The sequence below is a fragment of the Amphiura filiformis genome, chromosome 3, assembly GCF_039555335.1.
Source record: "Amphiura filiformis chromosome 3, Afil_fr2py, whole genome shotgun sequence".
Classification (NCBI taxonomy): domain Eukaryota; kingdom Metazoa; phylum Echinodermata; class Ophiuroidea; order Amphilepidida; family Amphiuridae; genus Amphiura; species Amphiura filiformis.
Window position 1 is genome coordinate 3,054,178 of NC_092630.1, and position 20,405 is coordinate 3,074,582.

General features: G+C 36.6%; 1 protein-coding gene across 1 annotated transcript; it reads right to left on the reverse strand.

Moving 5' to 3' along the window:
• Positions 1-4,806: 4,806 nt before the first annotated feature.
• LOC140147602 (protein shortage in chiasmata 1 ortholog-like) lies at positions 4,807-18,795 on the reverse strand. The gene is made up of 8 exons (XM_072169378.1): positions 18,702-18,795; positions 17,229-17,301; positions 16,402-16,680; positions 14,942-15,050; positions 14,271-14,507; positions 10,203-10,296; positions 9,250-9,384; positions 4,807-5,154 (listed from the first exon to the last, which is right to left on the reverse strand). The coding sequence occupies exons 1-8, from the start codon at positions 18,789-18,791 to the stop codon at positions 4,993-4,995; spliced, it is 1,179 nt and encodes a 392-aa protein (XP_072025479.1). The 5' UTR covers positions 18,792-18,795; the 3' UTR covers positions 4,807-4,992.
• Positions 18,796-20,405: the final 1,610 nt, after the last annotated feature.

Sequence of the window (20,405 nt, forward strand, 5' to 3'; positions counted from 1 at the left end):
CAATCTGTAATCGCTGCACTTTCAAATGAGTTCATTTACAAGAGTTTTGTGAGGTCTAAGCATTAAGCTATTGTCTTTGACTTTTCTTGTGTCCAAACGTACCAAATGACTATATGTTTAACCTTCATTTCAATCTAAATAGGGTTTCCCATTCTATTTTTATGTAGAAATCACATCTAAAGAAAAAAATAACCTTTAGGGTGTGGTTTCACAACTACAATCTGCTTTTACGTTCAATCAAAATAGGTTTCCAATTCTATTTTGGTTTTTTATAGAAATTGTGTCCTAAAGGAAAAACAAATCTGAATTTTGAGGGTGTGGTTTCTTGAATACCATCTGCTTTAATTTCAATGTAGATCTATAGGTTTCTCATTCTACTTTGTATACAAAAATTTGTTTCTAAAGAAAAAAACTGAATCGTGAAGGTGTGGTATCAAAACTACATGTACCCGGGGGGACTCCCATATATTGACATACGTCATGTGCCCATGAAAAGACCCTGGTATTTTTGGCAATATCCTACACCCAATGACCTCGTTTGTTTCAGTAGCCTACACTGAATGACCCCCTTTCTTGAACAATTAGTCCTCAAAAATGAGTTTTGTCTGTTTTGTACTGTAAAATTGGGTAAAAAGCTATTTTTGATTGTCAATGATGTGAAATTTTGGGCGCTCCCATACAAAATCACCCCATTTTTGACATTGCCAACACCGAATGACCCCCTTTTTTCTGAAAATTTATACACCGATAGACCCCTAGTTTCAGACGCTGGTGGGCACAGGTACGCCACTTTCATATTCGAAAGTGCCCCCCCCTCCCCGGCATGTACCATCTGCCTTAATTTCAATCTAGACAGATTTGTCATTCTACTTTTTATATAGAAATTCCATCTGAAGAAAGAAACAAACCTGAATCTTGTGGGTGTGTAACTACCATCCGCCTCTGGTAGCCTCTCTGCCCCTCTTGTTGGTGCCGATATGCATTGTGTGGAATACTCTCCATCCAGGTGGAACCATGCGTTTGAGAGTGATGCTGTGGATGTTGCTTGGCTTGATGATGTTGCATGAGGAAGTAATCAGGTTGCTCAGGTAACGGCAACCAGATGATGGATTCTCTCTGGATGTGTAGAAAGATGATTGTAAGCGGTCTTGTATGTGTCCTGAAGCAGAGGTCGTTTGGGGTGGCTCATAGGTGCCACATTGAGCACTTGCTCTTGGTGCATCAATGTTCCTCACACTCTGGAAATACTCTTGAGCATTTGCTCTTGGAGCACCACTGCTCCTGACACTCTGGTAATGTTGTTGAGCAATTGCTCTCAGCTCATCATTGTTTTTTACACTCTGGTAATGTTCTTGAGCATTTGCTCCTGGTGCATTAATGCTCCTCACACTCTGGTAGTGTTTTTGAGCATTTGCTCTCATTTCATCATTGTTCTCAACACTCTGATAATGCCGTTGGGCACTTGTTCTCGGTGCATCAACACTCCTCACATTGGGGTAGTACAGTTGAGCATTTGCTCTCAGTTCATCATTCTTAACACTCTTGTAATGCTGTTGAGGATCTGTGCTTTGTGCATCAATGCCCCTCATACCTGGTTCAATGTCAGTCTGATAACTTACTTTAGGAAAGAATTGTTGGCCATGGTAAGGATGATGCAATGTGCTTTGAGGAACTTGAGGAACCCCAGGCTCTTGTTTAATGTGTTTACCAATGAACTCAAGTGCTGTCATATCCTGGCTTTGTGTTGTGTCGTCTGCACAGTCAGGAGCATCGTACAAAATGGAAGGCTGACCTTTAACTGTGAAAATATGTAAAAGAACAAAATGACTAATTAAATAAAGAAAAGCCACAGATAATTACCTAAAACCGTTGCACGTGGAGGGACAATCAGCGATTTGTTAACTAAATTTCTAAACATTCAAGAAAGATGTATCACAATTTGCTCTCTGAAATATATATCACAACCACAGAATTAGAGAAGGAGAGCCGGGACTCGACCGCCATGATACAGGCATCGAGCAAAAATTGGGGGTATTCGGTTTCCTTTGGAATGCTCTTGATGCATTCAGAATGCTCTTGATGCATTCGTTGTCGTGCAAGCGCGACAACGCATACTAAGCATAATGTGACATGCTTCATAGTGAAACGCATCAATTGCAAGACGCTAAAAATGAGACGCAGGAATTGTTTTCGTTGTTTTCGGCAAGGGCCTGAATTCCCCAATTTTCTCCCCATAGCTGACGGCGCGAGGCCACAATTATGCATGGCGGTATAGGGAGTCCCGGTTCTCCTTCTCTAATTCTGTGATCACAACATTCACTTTTTGGCACCAGGCATTCAAATTGCACTTTAAAGTGGTAATGTTTGAACTTGATCAAGATGCTTTTGTTTTAGAGATCTCTCGCTTATAGCGAGTAAACAATTTTGTATACTTGAACATTTCCATACTGTTAGTATTCTTCTAAGCCTTTTTATAGCATATTCCTTGTGTTCCAAATCGTTTGCCCTCCTCTTTTTAATTGTTAAAAATTTGCCCGCCTTTTAGTCTTGCCCAAATTTTCTTGCCCCCTCCCCCATTTGACCCTCCAAATCCCTCATTTCTTCAAGTTCTAATGATTAACATCTATACTTGCCATGGTCGTCTTCCTGCTTGATTGCCACGTTGTTGGTCTCTTGACATTTGTGACCTTCTCCAGGCTCATCTTTGTACCATCCATGACCACTAACATGTTCTGATTTAGAGAGGTAATGTCCAGATGCAGTACCTTGCAGATGTTGTTGGTTGCTTACACCTGCAGTATCTGGTAAAGACATTGAAAATACCAATCACTAGTATAAATATCTTATAATAATTATACCGAATTATATCAAATACAAAAGATGCAAGCAAAACAATGCAACTGTAAACATTTGGTTTTATGAACAAAGTAATTCAACCGAAATTATGTTAACTCTGCCATGTCATGAAGGACAAAATAGTGCAAGTTCATCATAAGCTACACACAGCCAGTGTGATAAGGAATTCTGGACAGTTATAAGCGTGCATGTGTACACAAAAGGGGGCAAAGAGTAGAGAATGGGCGGAGGGGGGTACTGAGTATGAATTACCATACAGGGGTGTACCGCAAACATGAGTCTTATTTTCAGTCATTTGCTATATCATTGAATGACCCCCTTTTCAAGGCAAATTTTGATATATGGATGGATCATTTTTTGAAACTGCAACCAAAAGGGGACAAGGAGGGAATGGGTGGATGGGGTACTGAGTATGAATGACCATACAAGAATTGTACTGCAAACAGGGTCTTATTGTCAGCCATTTGCTATATCAATATATCAATAACCAAAATTTGCCAAAACTTCAGGCAATTTGTATTAAATTTGGTGGTGGCCAAACATTTGGACCTTTGGTATAGCGATGGGTCCTAATTTTTTGGAAAATTGGTATGGATGGGTTCACTTTCAAAATTCTGCAAATTTTCCAAAATCCCCTCTCAGAGGGAAATGGAGAGTGACATACAGACAGACAGACAAATGGATGATATTCTAAATGAAAAACATATTATAGCATGAATGTAAATATCAACAGCTCTAACAGCAAACTGAAACATAATCATGATGTTATAACAAAAACATCAAATACTTAAAGATGGAAAATATTAAGCACAACTTTTTCAAAGGATTTATACACATTTTAGATAAAAGGCTTATAGCTTTTCAAAATTCCTGCAATTTTAACATTCCAGAAACTATAATAACAAATAACATACATAAAGAACAGTGAAATAACATTAAAATAGATTAGCACATGAAAACAGAAATATACTATGGAGAAAAATACTTGAATCATTCAAAAGAAGAATGGTTAGTAAAATGAATTTGAAACATCATAACTGGGCAACAAACAATGTGAAGAACTATGGTCTCGGTCAAAATGTGTTGGAACATCTCAGCTTTTAAAATTCTATTATTTTCTTCATCTATTATTTAAAGAATCTTATTATATCATACACACTTGGAGAGGGAAACTTAAAATCTTTCTTGTAACCATTAACCCCACTGTCATCCCTTCAAATCAATGTCGGACATTATAAGTATTGGAACATTTTTACTTATAGAAGTTGTTCCGACACTTTTGACCGAGATGGGTAGGAGAGGTTACCAGAGGGTGGTGCTTGTGATGTGGATGAGTCGGTTTGTGATTGGGCTATCATGTTGCTTGGTTTGGCCTCATTTGCAGAGTGTGACATAAGCTTGACTTGAGATGGAGGTGGGTGTAAGTTTTCTTGCACACCATGAGCAAGCGAATGAAAGATCTGTGCACACAAATAAAATGGAAGGCTATATAGGCATGATAGGAGTATGTCATGAAACAATTCTGAATTATTCTGAAACAAGATATATACCATAGAATCTACAAGCATATATGCCTCTAAACAAGGGCTTTGAGCAACTATATTACTGATACAGGCAGCTGTACAAATGTGTATTATTGTGAGACCAATCTATTGTAATGTTTTTTATGCAGGATGTCTACATTTCACCTCTTTTGTCAAAAAAAACTCTAAATTTAGAGGCATATGCTTGCAGATGGAATGGTATTTAATTTTATCATGTTTTGGCAATTAAAGCGCTGAAATCAATCATTCAAATCAAGAAAGAAACATTCACATTTTGAGACTAACACTACTGCTTTTAAGCCATGTTGTCATATTAAGATAATATGCAAACATTTATTGAAATAAAGCTGATAAAGTTTGATAATTCATTAATTTGTTGTAAAATTCTCAGGACACTTATTTCTTCCGTTTTTCTTCTTCTGCAATCAGTGTGAACCTTTGAGTGCCCCATGCTACAACACACAACTTGGAAGTTGATCAAGTTTGACAGTTCATTAATTTGATGTCAATTCTCAGGACACTTTTGTCTTTCTTGGTTTCAATTTGGTACCATTGTTTGCTGCCATGAGTGTGACCCATGCAGTATCCCATGCTACACCATACTTGCCTTTAATGTTTTGTGCTGTATCCATGGACATGTGCTGATAAGTTCTGGCAATGACATTGTCAGCAGTTTCTTCAATGGTGCTGCTGTCAGCATTATCTGGGCACTGTAGGCATTCAGACATGGAAACTGTAGCAATACTTTCTCATGCTAGAAAAAGTAACAAAAATTGTTTTTCAGAAAAGACAAACATTTAAAAACAAAAACTTATGGTAAGTTACCACCTTAAGAAATAAGGTTAGATTTTTTTGGTCAGGATTATTATTATTATTATGATTAAGAGATTTTAATGTTCAGATTAGAATAATTTGAGTAAAGATTAGGGTTGGGGTGGCATTCAACCACCATTGGTAAGTTGCCCCATAATCTTGGTATTTTTGATTACAAATTTGTCATGAAACCCTTAAGGCGTGGGGTATGGGCGAACTTGAAGTATAGGTATCTGGAGAGGGGAAGCAACGAGTTACCCCAAATCACAGCGACAGGTAGTGACTGGGCCACCGAGTGCGAATATGTATTTATTTTGGAAGGTTCGTATTTGTTTTAAATTTTGGGGCGTTTTTCCAAAATTTGATATTTTTAGTGATATTTCAAAAAAGCGACATGCCAAAGACAACTCTTTGGGCACATACTTTGTTATTGCTATTGCACTTCTTTTCCACATACCTACGTTACCATTCGCTTTAGTGATTTATGAATATTACATATTTTGTGACTGCAATTTGGCATTTTCAATGCAATTTAAGCTTATCATGAAATTAAGGAAAATATCTGCTCACGCTTCTTTTATAATTTTTACCTGATCGTCGGCTTTTGCAGGCAACAGAATGCAGATTGGCTCACGATAGATGTCGTATTCCTCTATGTGGGTCACTTGATGATAACATTACTTTGAATTCCTTGTAACAAAACACAAATGTCCGGCTCGAAACCGGGTTCGGACTAAATTATGGAAGAGCTCTAGTCTTCGACACCGTATCAAATCTCATAAAAAGGCCACGACTGGCGAGTATGTATTTATGTTTCCCCTGACGAAAGCTTGCGTCTAATTCTATACTCTACTTCTTTGGAAACGTTGACCTTTGACCATTCTTTGTATAATGCCCTGCTATGACCTTGATATGTACACTTGTTTGGGTACTGCCTCATTTCAAATATATTGTTTCTACCTTTTGTTTAAAACCGAACATTTGTGTCAGTCAGTTTCGGTTTTGGTTTCAGTTTCTTATAAGTGGTGTGGATCAGTAAAATTATTTGATTTGAAGTTACCTACTCTAAGTATACAAAAGAAATGTTTAAATTTCGCAGTGCAATATTCACGAGCAGAGAAGTCGAACAAAGCAGTCTACATTTGAAAGCATTGATTTAGTTTGAAAGCATTGACTTGAGACTCACTGAATTAGCCTAAGTTGATTTCACTGTGAAAATATATAGACCATCGAAATATTTCCACAGACATTACAATAGGCACTTGACAGATTATGACTTCAGTGTTATAAACACTATTATACACAACTCTATTTATGTGCATGTCGCATGACGGAAGATCAATATCATAGAAAGCTGGTTTAAACTAACTTTTATTCAATTTATTTATTGGAGAATAGAGAGAGAGAGAGATAGAAGAGATCGCCAGGGAAAGAGGGAATGTGTGTGTGAGGGGGGGGGTTAGGGTAAGGGAGAAAGAGAAACAGAGGGAGAGAGCATTGGAAGTGGGAAGGGAAGGAGGGGGGAGAGGGGGCTCAAGAGTGGAGTGGAATAATAGGGAAGAGTCGATATCGAGTGTGGGGAGGGAGGAGGTTAAATATAGGTGGCGGAGGGAACATAGGTAAGAGGTATGGGTTGTGCTTTCCGGGGAATAATCCAATTCATAATCAAATCATCTACATCATCATGCATCGTTTATATTTCAGACAAATAAACAAAACACCCCCACCCCCACCCCTCAATATATGCACATGATGTCTATGCATAACTTATCAACTCGGGTGTAATTTTATGGTGTCATGGAAGTGTGCCACATACGGCAGAGAGAGCATCAAAAGTCGTCGCGTTGATAGATATCGATAATGAAAATGTTAGCACAATAGGCTATTATATACGTATGGTTATAGGCCATTATACGTTTGATTATATATACCCTCTTGTGTCCTCCCAGCACAATAGTGTTATGATTGCATACCAGTTCATCTCCACATTTTAATCCCTTGATTTTTGGTTTCTGAACAATAGAGAAACCAAAACTATATATTTGAAATGAGGGACTGTTAAAGCATCGACTTTAGTACCTGGTCAGAAAATAATCCTAGAGGGATATAGTATAGTTTAACTATTGAGTGAACATAGTGAAAGAGCCATTATTGATTAGGTGCGGATATTAAAAGCACAGGTCCTAATCCCGTGTATAGTACTTAGAAAATTATAAATAATAGAATAATAGAATTTTGTACCTAAAATAATACATGCGTTCTGCATTATGTATTTACTTCTCTTTAGGCCTATGCCTATTTATTTATTTTATTTACTGACTAGTTTGGTAGATTAGTAAGTAATTAATAATATTCCATGATTCATTGGTTTATTATTGATTGTTGATAACTTGAAAACTTGATTGATTGATCGATTGATAGCCATTTCACACATATTCCTAGTTTATAGGCCCTTTTAATTTTGAATTGCATTGTACATTAGATAAATAGGTCTATAAGTATTGATTTATTCTATTCAGCAATATCAAGGATTACTATCAAACTTCTCGCAGCTAATAGTTACTTGGCTCAGTGGTATGCACTGAGTTTTACAAACGGGAGGTCCCGGGTTCGATTCCCAGCTCTGCCTGTTGTTTTTTTTAAGGCTGAAAAAAAAAGCTATTATGCAAACTTATTTGGCGTGCGATCTGAGCTGGTCCTTTTCCGATGGCTGTTACTCTTTACAGGCACACCCCCTCTGGAATGCAAACCGGGTTCACGCTCATTACACCTCCCTTAAAGTTATAATTCCATCAAAGTGTATTTTTGATTTAGGATTCTTTTAGTCATAATTGCATCTCATTGGACAGTTTAATGGTATTTTTTGCTGACATGTTTCCATGCAAATTTATTACTTTATTTGAGCTACCTAATGCCACTTGCATAATAGATACATTGTTTTTTAGATTAAGAACTGTGTATGCTATCTACTGTACTGATGATAGCATGGTAAATGGTGCTATCACATTTTTACCTAAATGCTGACAGTGTAACAAATGCTGCTAGAGTTTGATCAGCTCGTAATCGGCGGGCCTTATAACATCGCAGATTAATATCAATATTTTATTTAGAGAATTGTCTTGTGACATCCCGTCAGAAGTATTACAATTTATTAATTTGAGTCCTATACTTTGTCTACTGTCTTTAACACACAAAATATAGACCAGGCAGATCAACTATATTACTCTTAACGTGGGTCTACTTTTCGGCGTAGTGGTAAAAGCCTAATAATTCCCGCCGATTACAAGCTGATCAAAGTATAGAGTTAAGATTCATATGCGGTCATTTTTGTGCATAAAAAAGATGCACCCAAATGACAGGATATGTGTTTTGTGTCTGACTAATGCCGTGTCCCACTAAGATGTAGTGATGTGGTCGGCACCGTTTTTTATTGTCGACATGTCGATATAATTCGTATACCGACGTCGACAGTGTGTCGACATAAAAAAAATTCTTAAAAAAAAAAAAATTTTTTTTTTTTTGCCCAATTGCCAAACTGACTTGTTATTCAAGGTTGAAACCAGAGAAATACTGCTACTCAAAAAAAAAAAAAAAATGCCAATTTTTTTACAAAGTTGAAAAAGTTGTACATTTTAATTACTTTTGTTTCTATTGAACAGCTAGCAATGCATACTAATTCAATGTGTCCCTGACTGTTCAATAGAAGCAAAGGTAATCAAAATGTAAAAGTTAATCAAAATTTGAAAAAAAAAATTGGCATTTTTTTTTTTAGTAGCAGTATTTCTCTGGTTTCAACCTTGAATAACAAGTCAGTTTGGGCCTATAACTTGTTTTTCTGGCCAAAAATATTTTTTGAAAAAAAAAAAAAAAATTTTTTTTGTCGACATGATTTTTTGATGTCGACATGTCGGCATACGTGCCGACGTCGACATTATGTCGACATAAGGCATGTCGACCACATCACTACTAAGATGATTTACCCATTTCAGAATATACGTCTCTGCTGATATAATAAATTCTTACAGCTCAGTCTTACCTTACTGACTGTATTAGTAAGCCAAGATCTTGTATGCCAATCCGCTTGATTCCAATTCCTTGTGGTCTTAGCAGCATTGTCTACAATCTGCCGTATCAACTGAGCAACTTCACATAAACCATCAGCAAACAGGACCTTATTAAAAAAGATAAAAATATGGTGCTTAACTCTCTTCACGCTGGTGTCGACTGCAGACGACATGTTTCAAAAAATATTTAAAAATTCAAAAATTTCAGAAATGTAAATTTTCATGACCATATTTGGAATCAGCATGAAAAATGCATTAAAATGAGTACAAACAAGCCTAGTATTGGTTCAGTAGTTCTTAAGATAGCTCTTGATATTTTGAGAAAATATTTCAAAACTTCAACTTTTTCCGTTGAAGCGCATGGCTAGCACACAGAGCATTAAGTCTGACATTGTAAATAATAGTTATGTAGTTTATAACAAGCAGAGAAGTGACTTAGTTGGCCACCCATCCATCTGTCATTTGTCCACCTGTTGTCATGTACCCCAAGACAAATTCCCGGGGTCACTCCCATTGTGGCCTGTACACCATCCGCGATAATGAAAACGCGTAAAAGGGTAGTTTTTCGAGGGTAGGCACAATACGCGCATACCGTGTTTAGCGTGTCAAAAACGTGAAAAATAGAAAAGGGTAGCAAAATTGCAATTGCTAATACGCTGAAATGAAATTTGATGCAAGGAAGAAAATCCGTGTTTAGGGTATCGTTTTAGCCAAGGGTTAAATCCTTGTTTAGGCGCTTTTCAAAAGTTGATTATCGCGGATGGTGTACAGGCCACAATGGGAGTGACCCCCCGGGGAAAAAATTCAATGACTTTGACAGATGCTAGTAAACCTGTCAAATCAGCCCTTTTTGGATGCTCTTCTAAACAGAACCAAATTCTCCATGACTGGGCGTTAGCTGTCCCCAGATTAATATCCTGCCTACCTTAACTTCATAGCCATCATTCTTGATTGAGAATTGTGTAAGAGCTGCTTGTAACCTGGCTAGATTGTTGACAGTTTGTCCACCAAGAGGGTACCTGAGAGCAAAATTATAGGTCACTTTAACACTGGTGTTATACCAATATCTCAAAGAAAGGAATCTGAGGGAGCACTAAAAGGTCCTACTAAACACATGCCTAATAAAGGATGTGCAGGCAAGTAATGTATTTAGTGTTAGAAATAAGGCAACAATTTCAAGGGCCATTTGGGCCTCAATTTTTTCGGCCCTAAACTGTAAAATTAACACATTAATACATGATCAGTTTTAAATCTTAAAATGCATTGAAATGTTACATTGGTCCACATTCATGTGACACTTTTTAAGACTGAGTTGAGTAATGACTAAAGATTCATAAATCAATGAATTATGTATACCAAGCAAGAGTTTGGATTAATTTTATAGTAATAAGTCTGTCTTGCTGGGTTTGGTAGCAATATTTCACAAGCCCTGCAGGCTGGCAGCGTAGTATATAAGCAGGCCCACAGTGATTTTCACAGGGTTTACTTCAAAGACTCGAATGCACCTAATGCAATAATGGGTTAAAAACACCAAGAAAAGGGTAGTTTTTAAATCATGATAAACTTAAGGAGGCACACAGGATCACTAATTATCCATTATTATTCACCTCATAACTCGAAAACTATTTATGTAAAGTATATAAAAGTATACATTTTTTGAACGGAAATGAGCTCATAAATCCATTTGAAATGTCAGTTTTGGGTCAAAAAGTACAATTTTCGACAAAATCCCAAAAAACGGCTTTTTTGACCAAAAATTTTTGGTCCGCCATAAAAAATTTATTTGAAAATCAAAAACTGTAAAACATTAATTTTATTAATTTAGACAAATAAATCTAGAAAGTGTTTTTTATTTTTTCAAATTTTGCTTAGTTTTTTAAAATATAGGCAAAAATCAGTAAAAACGTGTGACCCGTGTTCAAATTTTTGAATCATGGGTGATAAAAAAAGTTCTAGGCCCTAATTTAAAAAAATGAAAAAACACTATCTAGATTTTGGCCATATCTAAACGTTTGACTTAAAAACTTACCTCAGCGATGCTTCATTTAGATGCTATGGCGGACCAAAAATGGTTAAAAGTGGTCAAAAGTGAACTTGCCGAAAATCGCGATTTAGAAAAATACAGCGGATTTTAGGTCCATTTTTGAAGATTATTCCATAAATATATAATCCGGTGACTTGTGACGTTTGGTCAAGTTAGAAAATGAGAAGGGGCGTCCAACTGCAGCAGATTGGCATTTTTTTGGTGATTTAGAAGGTAAAATATACAATATGACAAAATTATCCTTGCACATTCGGCAGATGTTTATCCACATGGTGTAGCCATTTTATTTACTGCAGTCTTGTTTCCATGGTGCAGCAAAGCTTCCGGCAAGGCCGCGGCGTCGCGTCGGCGTTTGAGGAGCGACAGGGCGGCATGGACAGACAGACAGGTTACGCTGTGAATAAGTTGCACAGTGCATGGTCGTGTTGCCGCGAACGAAACCATGATTATTTAAGCACAATTTTGTCCTGTTCCGTATGAAAAAAAAAGATCATGCTCTGTTAGGTATTAAAATTTGCGGACTTCAGAACATTAAAAGTAGCATAGAATAACTGACAAGCAATTATTTTATTGCATTTTTATGTTCATTGTCCTTTTCTGAACCGCAAACATGATGTTGTTACTACTCGTTGCTTTTTTCTTTTTAGTTGGTGCTTGAGAGGCACCACAGCAGCCCATCCGCGCCAAAGATATGCATTTTAACGCCCGTTATAGCTAGGCCTACACCACAGGAATCCCAAGTAATAAATTGTTATTGTAATTGTTTGTTGTTATCATATTTTATTTTTTAACTTTTTACGGAATATCAAACACATACAAAAGTCATAGGCCTATTATAGGCCTAAAGCCACAATAAAGTTGTAAAATATTTTGTACCGCATAAAAAGTGAATAAAATACAACAACAACAAATAAAAGTGTGTCTGTTGTTGTTTTCAATCAAATAAACGTGTAAAAAGTGGGGTAAAAGTTGTAATATGTCTTGAATAAACTTCTTGTAAAACGGACAAAAAGTAGGCCTATATATATATGTTAAACGGGCAAAACACGGAGAGGTCACAAGAAAACTGAAAAACACGGAAATTGACATAGCCTATATAACAAAACCGAATTTCAAAAGTAGAAAACGGAACACTTATCATGCTTATGGCTTTAAATTAGATTGTGGTTTATGCAGTATATAGGCATCATGCTATAAAAAACGTTTTAAAACACTGCATGAAAACATTCACGAAAAATGCTTTAAAGCAGTTTACCTTTTAAAGTATGCAGAAAACATTATAAACGTGAAAGTTGAAAGCCAGACAAACATTGCAAATAAAAAGGCAAAACATTCGCAAAAAGTGTTGTAAAACCAAAAGCTTTTATCGCAATCATGGCATATGGTAGATAGGCCTACTAATGGAAATGTAGTTAAAATGGGTTATGAAAAAACAAGAATTTGCGTTTTTGATTAAATATTTCTCGTTTGAAATTATTATTTAGCATTAAAACATTCATGAAAATGCTTTCATAAACGCGTGCTCGCTATTATCGACATTTTTGACATAGAGTTGAACTTGTAGGCCTATGCCTAGATGGTCGATGATATGATGTATTGAAATGTCAACGTTTTTGACATTGTGTTAATGGTCAATCAGGAGTAGAGAACGTGCTTAAATCCGTATTTTAATAACACTTTGAAACATTATTCAGGGCCTTAGGTATCTATATATATAGGCCTACCGGTAGTAACAGATAAATTTCATCTTTTCAAGTTCAGAATGAAACTTGAAAAAAAAAAAAAAAAAAAAAATCATTATTATGTCCATATAAAAAAAACCCTATAGGCCTAATTTATACCACTATATCAGCACTTTTTTGGCGAAATTTATCGAGTATGCCTACTGATTCTGGGACGGGGAGGCCCGTCGGGGGACGCAGACGGTGGTGGTCTGTCGGCCCGCAGTTTCGCAATGCAATGGTGCAAGCTTTACCTACCTTGGAAGAGATCAATACGATAAAATACGGTAGTGATCGCGATTGGCGACTCCAGCGCCTCAATCAGCAATCACCTCACCCATCCAGTTTACCATGTGTGCGTGTCTTTGCTAGCTATGCGCCGCGCAAGTACGCGTTACTGAGAACGCGATCTATTTGCGGGAAAACAATGATTTATTTGCTTTTGCATTTTGACTAATTTTAAAAAAAAAGGGTCTTTAAAATAGCTTTTCTTATGGTTCAAATTTTAAGATTTCTTTAAAATCTATTAATGACAAGATAAAATACGGTTTGAAGATGACATTAGTGATGAAAACTCAATTTTGGCCATGTAACACTTCAGTGATCCTGTGTGCATCCTTAAGGGGTATTTTTAATATATTTGTACACTGAGCCTCAAAAGAGTGTATTTTTGTACTCAAAAATCCTGTTGGGGCAAAGAAAATGTAATCTGAGGTAGTTTAATTCAGGGAGTGGTTTCACTGTATGGTGAAATAATTACTTGTTGGGGCATCATGAAATGGTCACACATCTATAATTTCATATTTCTATAGCTTCCCTGGGTCTATCTTCCTCAACCATGTAACCTTCTTCCAATATTGAAATCAATTCACATCATGCAGATCATAACACTTTTAACCATGCTATTTTGATCAGAACCAGATCATGTCATATATTGTCGTCTGCATCACATGCCGTATCTCAAAAGGCTGCCTTGTGTGATTTTTATTATCATTTTTGTATTTCATATTGTTATATTATATTTCACCATGCTTCTTCAATAGTACTTTCATGAAAGGACATGAGGTTGTAATATTGTGATAATGCCTCGAATATTTCAATATAGTTAATTTTACAGTGTATCTAATCACAATTAGACAACAATCATTTAAAAAATCACACAAGGCAGCCTTTTGAGATACGACAGTATGTGAAGCAGACGACTATATACCAAAGATTATACACCTACCCTGTGTGTTTGCCCTTATTTGTGTACAATATCAACCAGCACACCGAATACTGCAGAGATAGTTTGGTCATCCTGTTGACTACTGGTTCCACTGTATGTGCCTCCGATAGCTGATGCAACTCTTGTAGGACGATACCAGACTGTTCATCAACTATCAGATCAGCAAAGTAGAGCTTGTTTGAGGAGCTGTCGCTGATCATTTTGGAATAGTTGCGTTCCAGTAGCATTATGTCATGCCTGTGTAATAAATTTTAAAAGGAGTTTGTGGCAGGATCCAGCTTGATTGAGTCATTTGGTGCATACACGTATCAATTTCCATGTTTTCATTTGATTATCTTCCAATTCACTACACACTATAGTCTATATATCTACATTGACTCACCGGCACAAACTTTGAAGTTCATTGTGTTCTGCCTTAGCTCAGCATTACTTGGTGCATGTACATACTTTTACGCTCGATCAACGTGCCGCATATGTACACACAAGAAACCACGCTAAACCAACGCAGCACATGCTAAACTTCAAACGGTGACTCAAAGTAGATACTAACTATACCAATAAAAATTGGGCTTGTTTCCTTGGGTACGAATATTTTTAGTTACTCAAATTTTACCGCACTATGGGAAGAAGAACATGCAAATTGTAGTAAAGGCATTCATAATAATACTGACTTTGATTCTAGTAGTTGCAATAGTTGTGAGCACAAGATGACATCTGCAGATGCAATCAGTTTCAATGCTTTGCCACCTTGGGATTGGGTACTTGTGTCCTCCTCTGTACCTATTAAAAATAAAAATATAACAGTAAACTTCATCATTGTCTACATTCAGTTTTCATATTTTATCAAAAATGCACTTGATGTAGATCACATTAGTTTAATAAGCTTGTTCTTAACATGTTCATCAGGACTGCTTTTGAAACATTAAAGAAATGTTAATTACATAGTGGGAGCATAATAATAATAATAATAATAAAGACATTTATAAAGCGCTAGTATGCAAGAAAGCCTCTTAGCGCTGTTATACAAAGGATAAAAACATTATAAAAACACATGAGGGGAGTACACAAAGTATATAAACTACATTACAGACTTAAAAGCTACCATTACAGACTTAAAAACTACTATTCCCCAAACACAAGTGACTGAAAATTCACAGGTTACAATGCAATAATCTTGAGCAAAATTATAACTAAATAGTATGGTACAAACTTAAAAGTACTATTAACCAAAAACACAACACGATTATAAAAGGTGACCGAAATATTCACATGTCACATAGCATTAAAAAAGGCAAGTTAACACAGTAATATTCTCTTCAAAGACAACAGATTAAAAAGGCATACACATGAGCCATGCAAGTTCAAAAAAGGAACATCAGTTGAAGTGCTGGTTAAACAGAAAAGTCTTCAGTGATTTTTTGAAATGGTTGATGGATTGATGCTCCTAATTGCTTCGGAAGCTCGCTCCATAATGATGGGGCAGTTGAGGCGAAAGATAGCGAGCCATATGTGACAGTCCTTGGAGCAGCTGGTATTTCGAGTAGTGTGAGATATGAAGAATGTAGGTTACGCTTCGGTTTGTATCGGTTTGCATACATGTATAGTTGTACACCCAGGCAAAATTTACAAGGGGGACACAATTGCAAAAGTCATCCCATTGGGAAATGATTGAAGACTCAATTTCAAACTACTTTTCCAAGACAAATAGATGCAAAGTACACAAAAATATAAAATGACGTGTTTGGGGCTCGAGCGAACTGACACAAACCTGCCGAGTCCTGATTTTTTCTCCCTCAAAATTTTCATATGTCAGCTTGCTTGAGCCCAAAACATGTCATTTAAATCATAATTTCTCAGGCTTGCATTGTTTATTTCCGATCCTCGCATATATTAATTGTGTCTCGCATTGTCTTACGCCCTGCTAGGGTGAAGCATATAGACCGTCTCCTTCTTCACTAAAAATATAAAATGTTCACAAAACTTGGATTTCATGGGATTTGTTTTGGTCTGAAAAGGGCCTCCAGAATCATACACAAAGTTGGGTCCATTTTGTGCTGATTTTTAATTGCATTTGTTTTTAGTCAAGATCATAATATAGAATTCATAATCACTAACAGATAACAATTGATACCTTCCAGTATGCCACTTTGCCATCCTTTCCTCATATCAGCAGTACCACCTGTTGCCGGTATGGTTTTCAAAGCAATATGCCTTATATTCTGTCTCTGACATAGCTCCAACCACGCTGAGCCTTGTATGTACTCATACTCCACTACAAGGGAGAATAGTGCCCATGGAAAGTCTTGTCCAATCTGTGTAGCTAAGAGTATCAGGCAGTTGCAGGTGTCCAGCTGCTTGGAGACTGCATCATACATCATCTGAGAAGACTCACTTGTAGCTGTGGTAATACCTGTTCAAAGATAGACCCGACATTAATCCAGGACACATATTTATTATCCGATACCCATCATCAATATTACCACTACTTCAAACATGATGAAATTTCACAACAACTGACTTATTTATTTCTTTTTTGTATATAAGTTTTAAATTGTTTAAAATAAAATACCCCAAATTGTTTTCATATCAGTTTAAAATTGACATGTTTTGGCCTCAAGCAAACTGACATATGAAAATTTTGAAAGAGAAAAAATCAACACTCAGCAGGATTGAACCCCGGTCGCTAGTTTACCGGTCCAGAGTCTAACCACTAATACTACCTGAGTTCACAGTCGGTACTCGGGCAACCTCAACTTAAGTCCCAATGATAACTCTCTCATTGTGTCTCAGCAGCCAATTATAATGTTAAATAATGAAGAAGGAGGTGGGAAAAGGAGGCAGGAGTTTAAAATTGTGTACATCCTGAAATGAAATAACCCAAATTTAATAAAACATCAAAGTCGTTTTGCTTCAACAGAACATTCTGTTTGCAGAAATCATTTTGTAAAGTCTAGCTACCTTGTACAATTGCCAGTGATTCTGCGACAACTTCAACAAGTTTTCTTGCTTCACGTCTGATGATGACTAAAATCTACAACGAAAAAGAAAAGGATGAAAATGGTGTTTTGATTTATATTTTAGTAAATGTGATCTGGTCTGATTTACTTGGTATAAATCCAACAAGAATGTAAGACAGATTGGGTGAATACGGAGAATGGTGAAATAGAAGAAATAGCGAAGCCGAAGATAGAAACTATCTCTTAAAATATTTTTGACCACCAAAGGCTGTATCATCAGGAAAGAAGATGGGTTGCAAGTGATAAAGAACTGCTCATCAGCCATAACTTGAAACTATTACAACTTAAGTACTTATGGCCAAGTAGTTGCGTGCATTCCAAGCTTATTAATAGTGGATTGGGGCCACAGGTTTTGATTCCCCAACTGCTCAAATTTTTTTTTACTTGCTCGCCGTCACGGGCGCCGTCACTGATAGCCCTATAGTTTCTCTCCCCAACTGATTAACAAAAAAGTGGGGGCATGGTGAGGCACCCCTTTGCGTATGCCATTGTGTAATGCCACTGGCAAAGTTCAATCAGCAACATGGGGGAATATTTTATTGTGCGCATTTCCCAACATCAACTGTTTGGGGAAAAACCTTTTTAGGTGAATGCATGGAATGCATCCATCCCCCTTTGGCACCATTACTGGCCAAAGTAATATCAGGTTGTTATCAAAAGATAGCTTAATATAAATTCTCATCAAATAGCAAATACTAATTTTGGATATTCTCATATGGAAAAGTAGTCTCTTTTGCTCAAATAAAAGGGGTCCCACAGTTAAGCAATGGGAGAAAATTGTCTTTTTTCACTTTCAACTTCAATTATTATAAAGGGAAAGTCTTTTATTTTTGGCTCACTCTTAATTGTCTCATGTATATATTAAACTCTACTTTCCCCGATTTTCAAGGAAATCTGATGAAAGACCTCGTCGACAGGAGCACTAAACACCGCAAGGTATTCCCAAAATCTCACTCAATTTACTGCGAAATACACTGACATGCACCCGTGTTATTAAAGTAGCGTGCTATAGACGGCCCTCACTTGATAATAGTCAGTCCGATTGACTTGGCTCACACGATATTTCCTAGAAATACTTTGCCAGATTCTACTCTCTAAAAGGAATCTGATTGGTTATAAAATGCCGTCGTACAGTAGGAAAAACCATACCCTCTTCCGTACAGCCCTGCGTAGTGTGCTGTGTGGTAATGTATGCATTGTGCATTGACCTCGAACGCCTCTGTACACACAGCGTGCACACACTGGAGTCGAGTATAATTTATTTAAAGAGACTTTCATAGGAAAACTTTTCCATATGACTCACTTTTGGGTCGTTATCTCCTCCATCCTTGTTAATTTTCCTCTTATACCAGTCACTGATTTGCCTGATGATAGCCAACAACTTAGGATGCATCACTTTCTCTATTCTACTCACTTTTGGGTCATTATCTCCTCCATCCTTGTTAATTTTCCTCTTATACCAGTCACTGATTTGCCTGATGATAGCCAACAACTTAGGATGCATCACTTTCTCTATTCTACTCACTTTTGGGTCGTTATCTCCCCCATCCTTGTTAATTTTCCTCTTATACCAGTCACTGATTTGCCTGATGATAGCCAACAACTTAGGATGCATCACTTTCTCTTTGTGAAGGATGCACTGCTTCTTGTATAAACTCTGCCTTATATTGTCCATACAACCTAAGAAAATAATGAATGAAAACAACTACTCCCCATTCCAGAAAAACTAATTGTTTTGGATTAAAAAAATATTATCCTGTTTTGCCAAATGAAACATAGCTAAATCCTAATCCTAACTGGCAATGAAAGTCAAATTTTAATTTTTGGTGAATTTTTGGAAATAAGGGCCAAAAACATGCATTTTTAGGGTGTTTTTCGACCTTTTTCGTATTCTGTGACAATCAAGCCCAAAGACTTGAACAAAGACTAATTTCAAGTTATGCATTCTAATTTTTGGAAAATGCATTTTCCAATCTTTTTCATAACCAATTAGCAAATATAACAGTTAATTTTAAAATTACGAGCTAACTCTTACCTTATACTCAAGATTTTGAATGCTAAGACTTGTGCCAAGTCTTACAATTTTGTGACCACAATTTTAAGAAAACATGCAAAACTGCATGTTTTTGGACCATTTCCCCTCAAATTGCACAAATATTAAAATTTGACTTTCATTGCCAGTTAGGATTAGGATTTAGCTATGTTTCATTTGGCAAAACAAGAAAATATTTTTTTAATCCAAAAAAATTAGTTCTGTATTTTTCTAAAATGGGTGATGGGACTGTGTGGCCATGTTGACCCCCATTTTGTCAACTCCCTCTCACCCAATGACCCCCTTTTTTGTTTTACTGATCTCCCTCTAACCCAATGATCCCCTTTTTTGTTTTCCTGTCACCAAAAGACCTTGAAAGAATTTTGGACACATTTCTGATAATCTCTCACCAAATGACCATGTATTTTCATTATTTTTCTTCAAATTTTTCAAAAAATTTCAAAATTTTGATGACTTTTTGAAAATTCAAAAATGTCCAGTCTCATAGAAAGACCCCCTTTTTAAGCCCCTTCTTTAGGGCCTTCTCACAGAAAGACCCTTTTTTTGTGTCTATGCTCTCACTGAAAGACCTCTAGTTTTGAATTCCTCTCTGCCCATCCCCATCACACCCAAAGATGAATCAATTTAAAGACAGGTTGACTCAATATAACATTTCAAACTTTAAAACAAAGCATGTCACAATCAACTTGATAGTAGCAGCTGGCACCTGACCATACCTTGTAAGATATCACAATATTTGTCCTGTACAGCACTAAGATGTAGTATAGCAGTAGTGAGATCGCAGTGAGTTATCAAGTCTGCCGTAGTGATAAGAGCATGCAGTTGTAAGAGACACCTCAGTTTCATCTCCATTTCATCTGTGTCGACAAAGAGAAAAATACTGTCTGGAATCATCAGAATCAAGAGCATGATATATACATTGTTACACTTACTTTGGTTGGCTCTGCCAAAGAAAGCTTAATATCATGCCTAATTTTTTTATTGTTGTTCCTGAAGACAACAGTGTAGCCTACATGCTGGAAAATTATTTGCCCACATTATTGGTTTTGTCTTATGTTATGATGT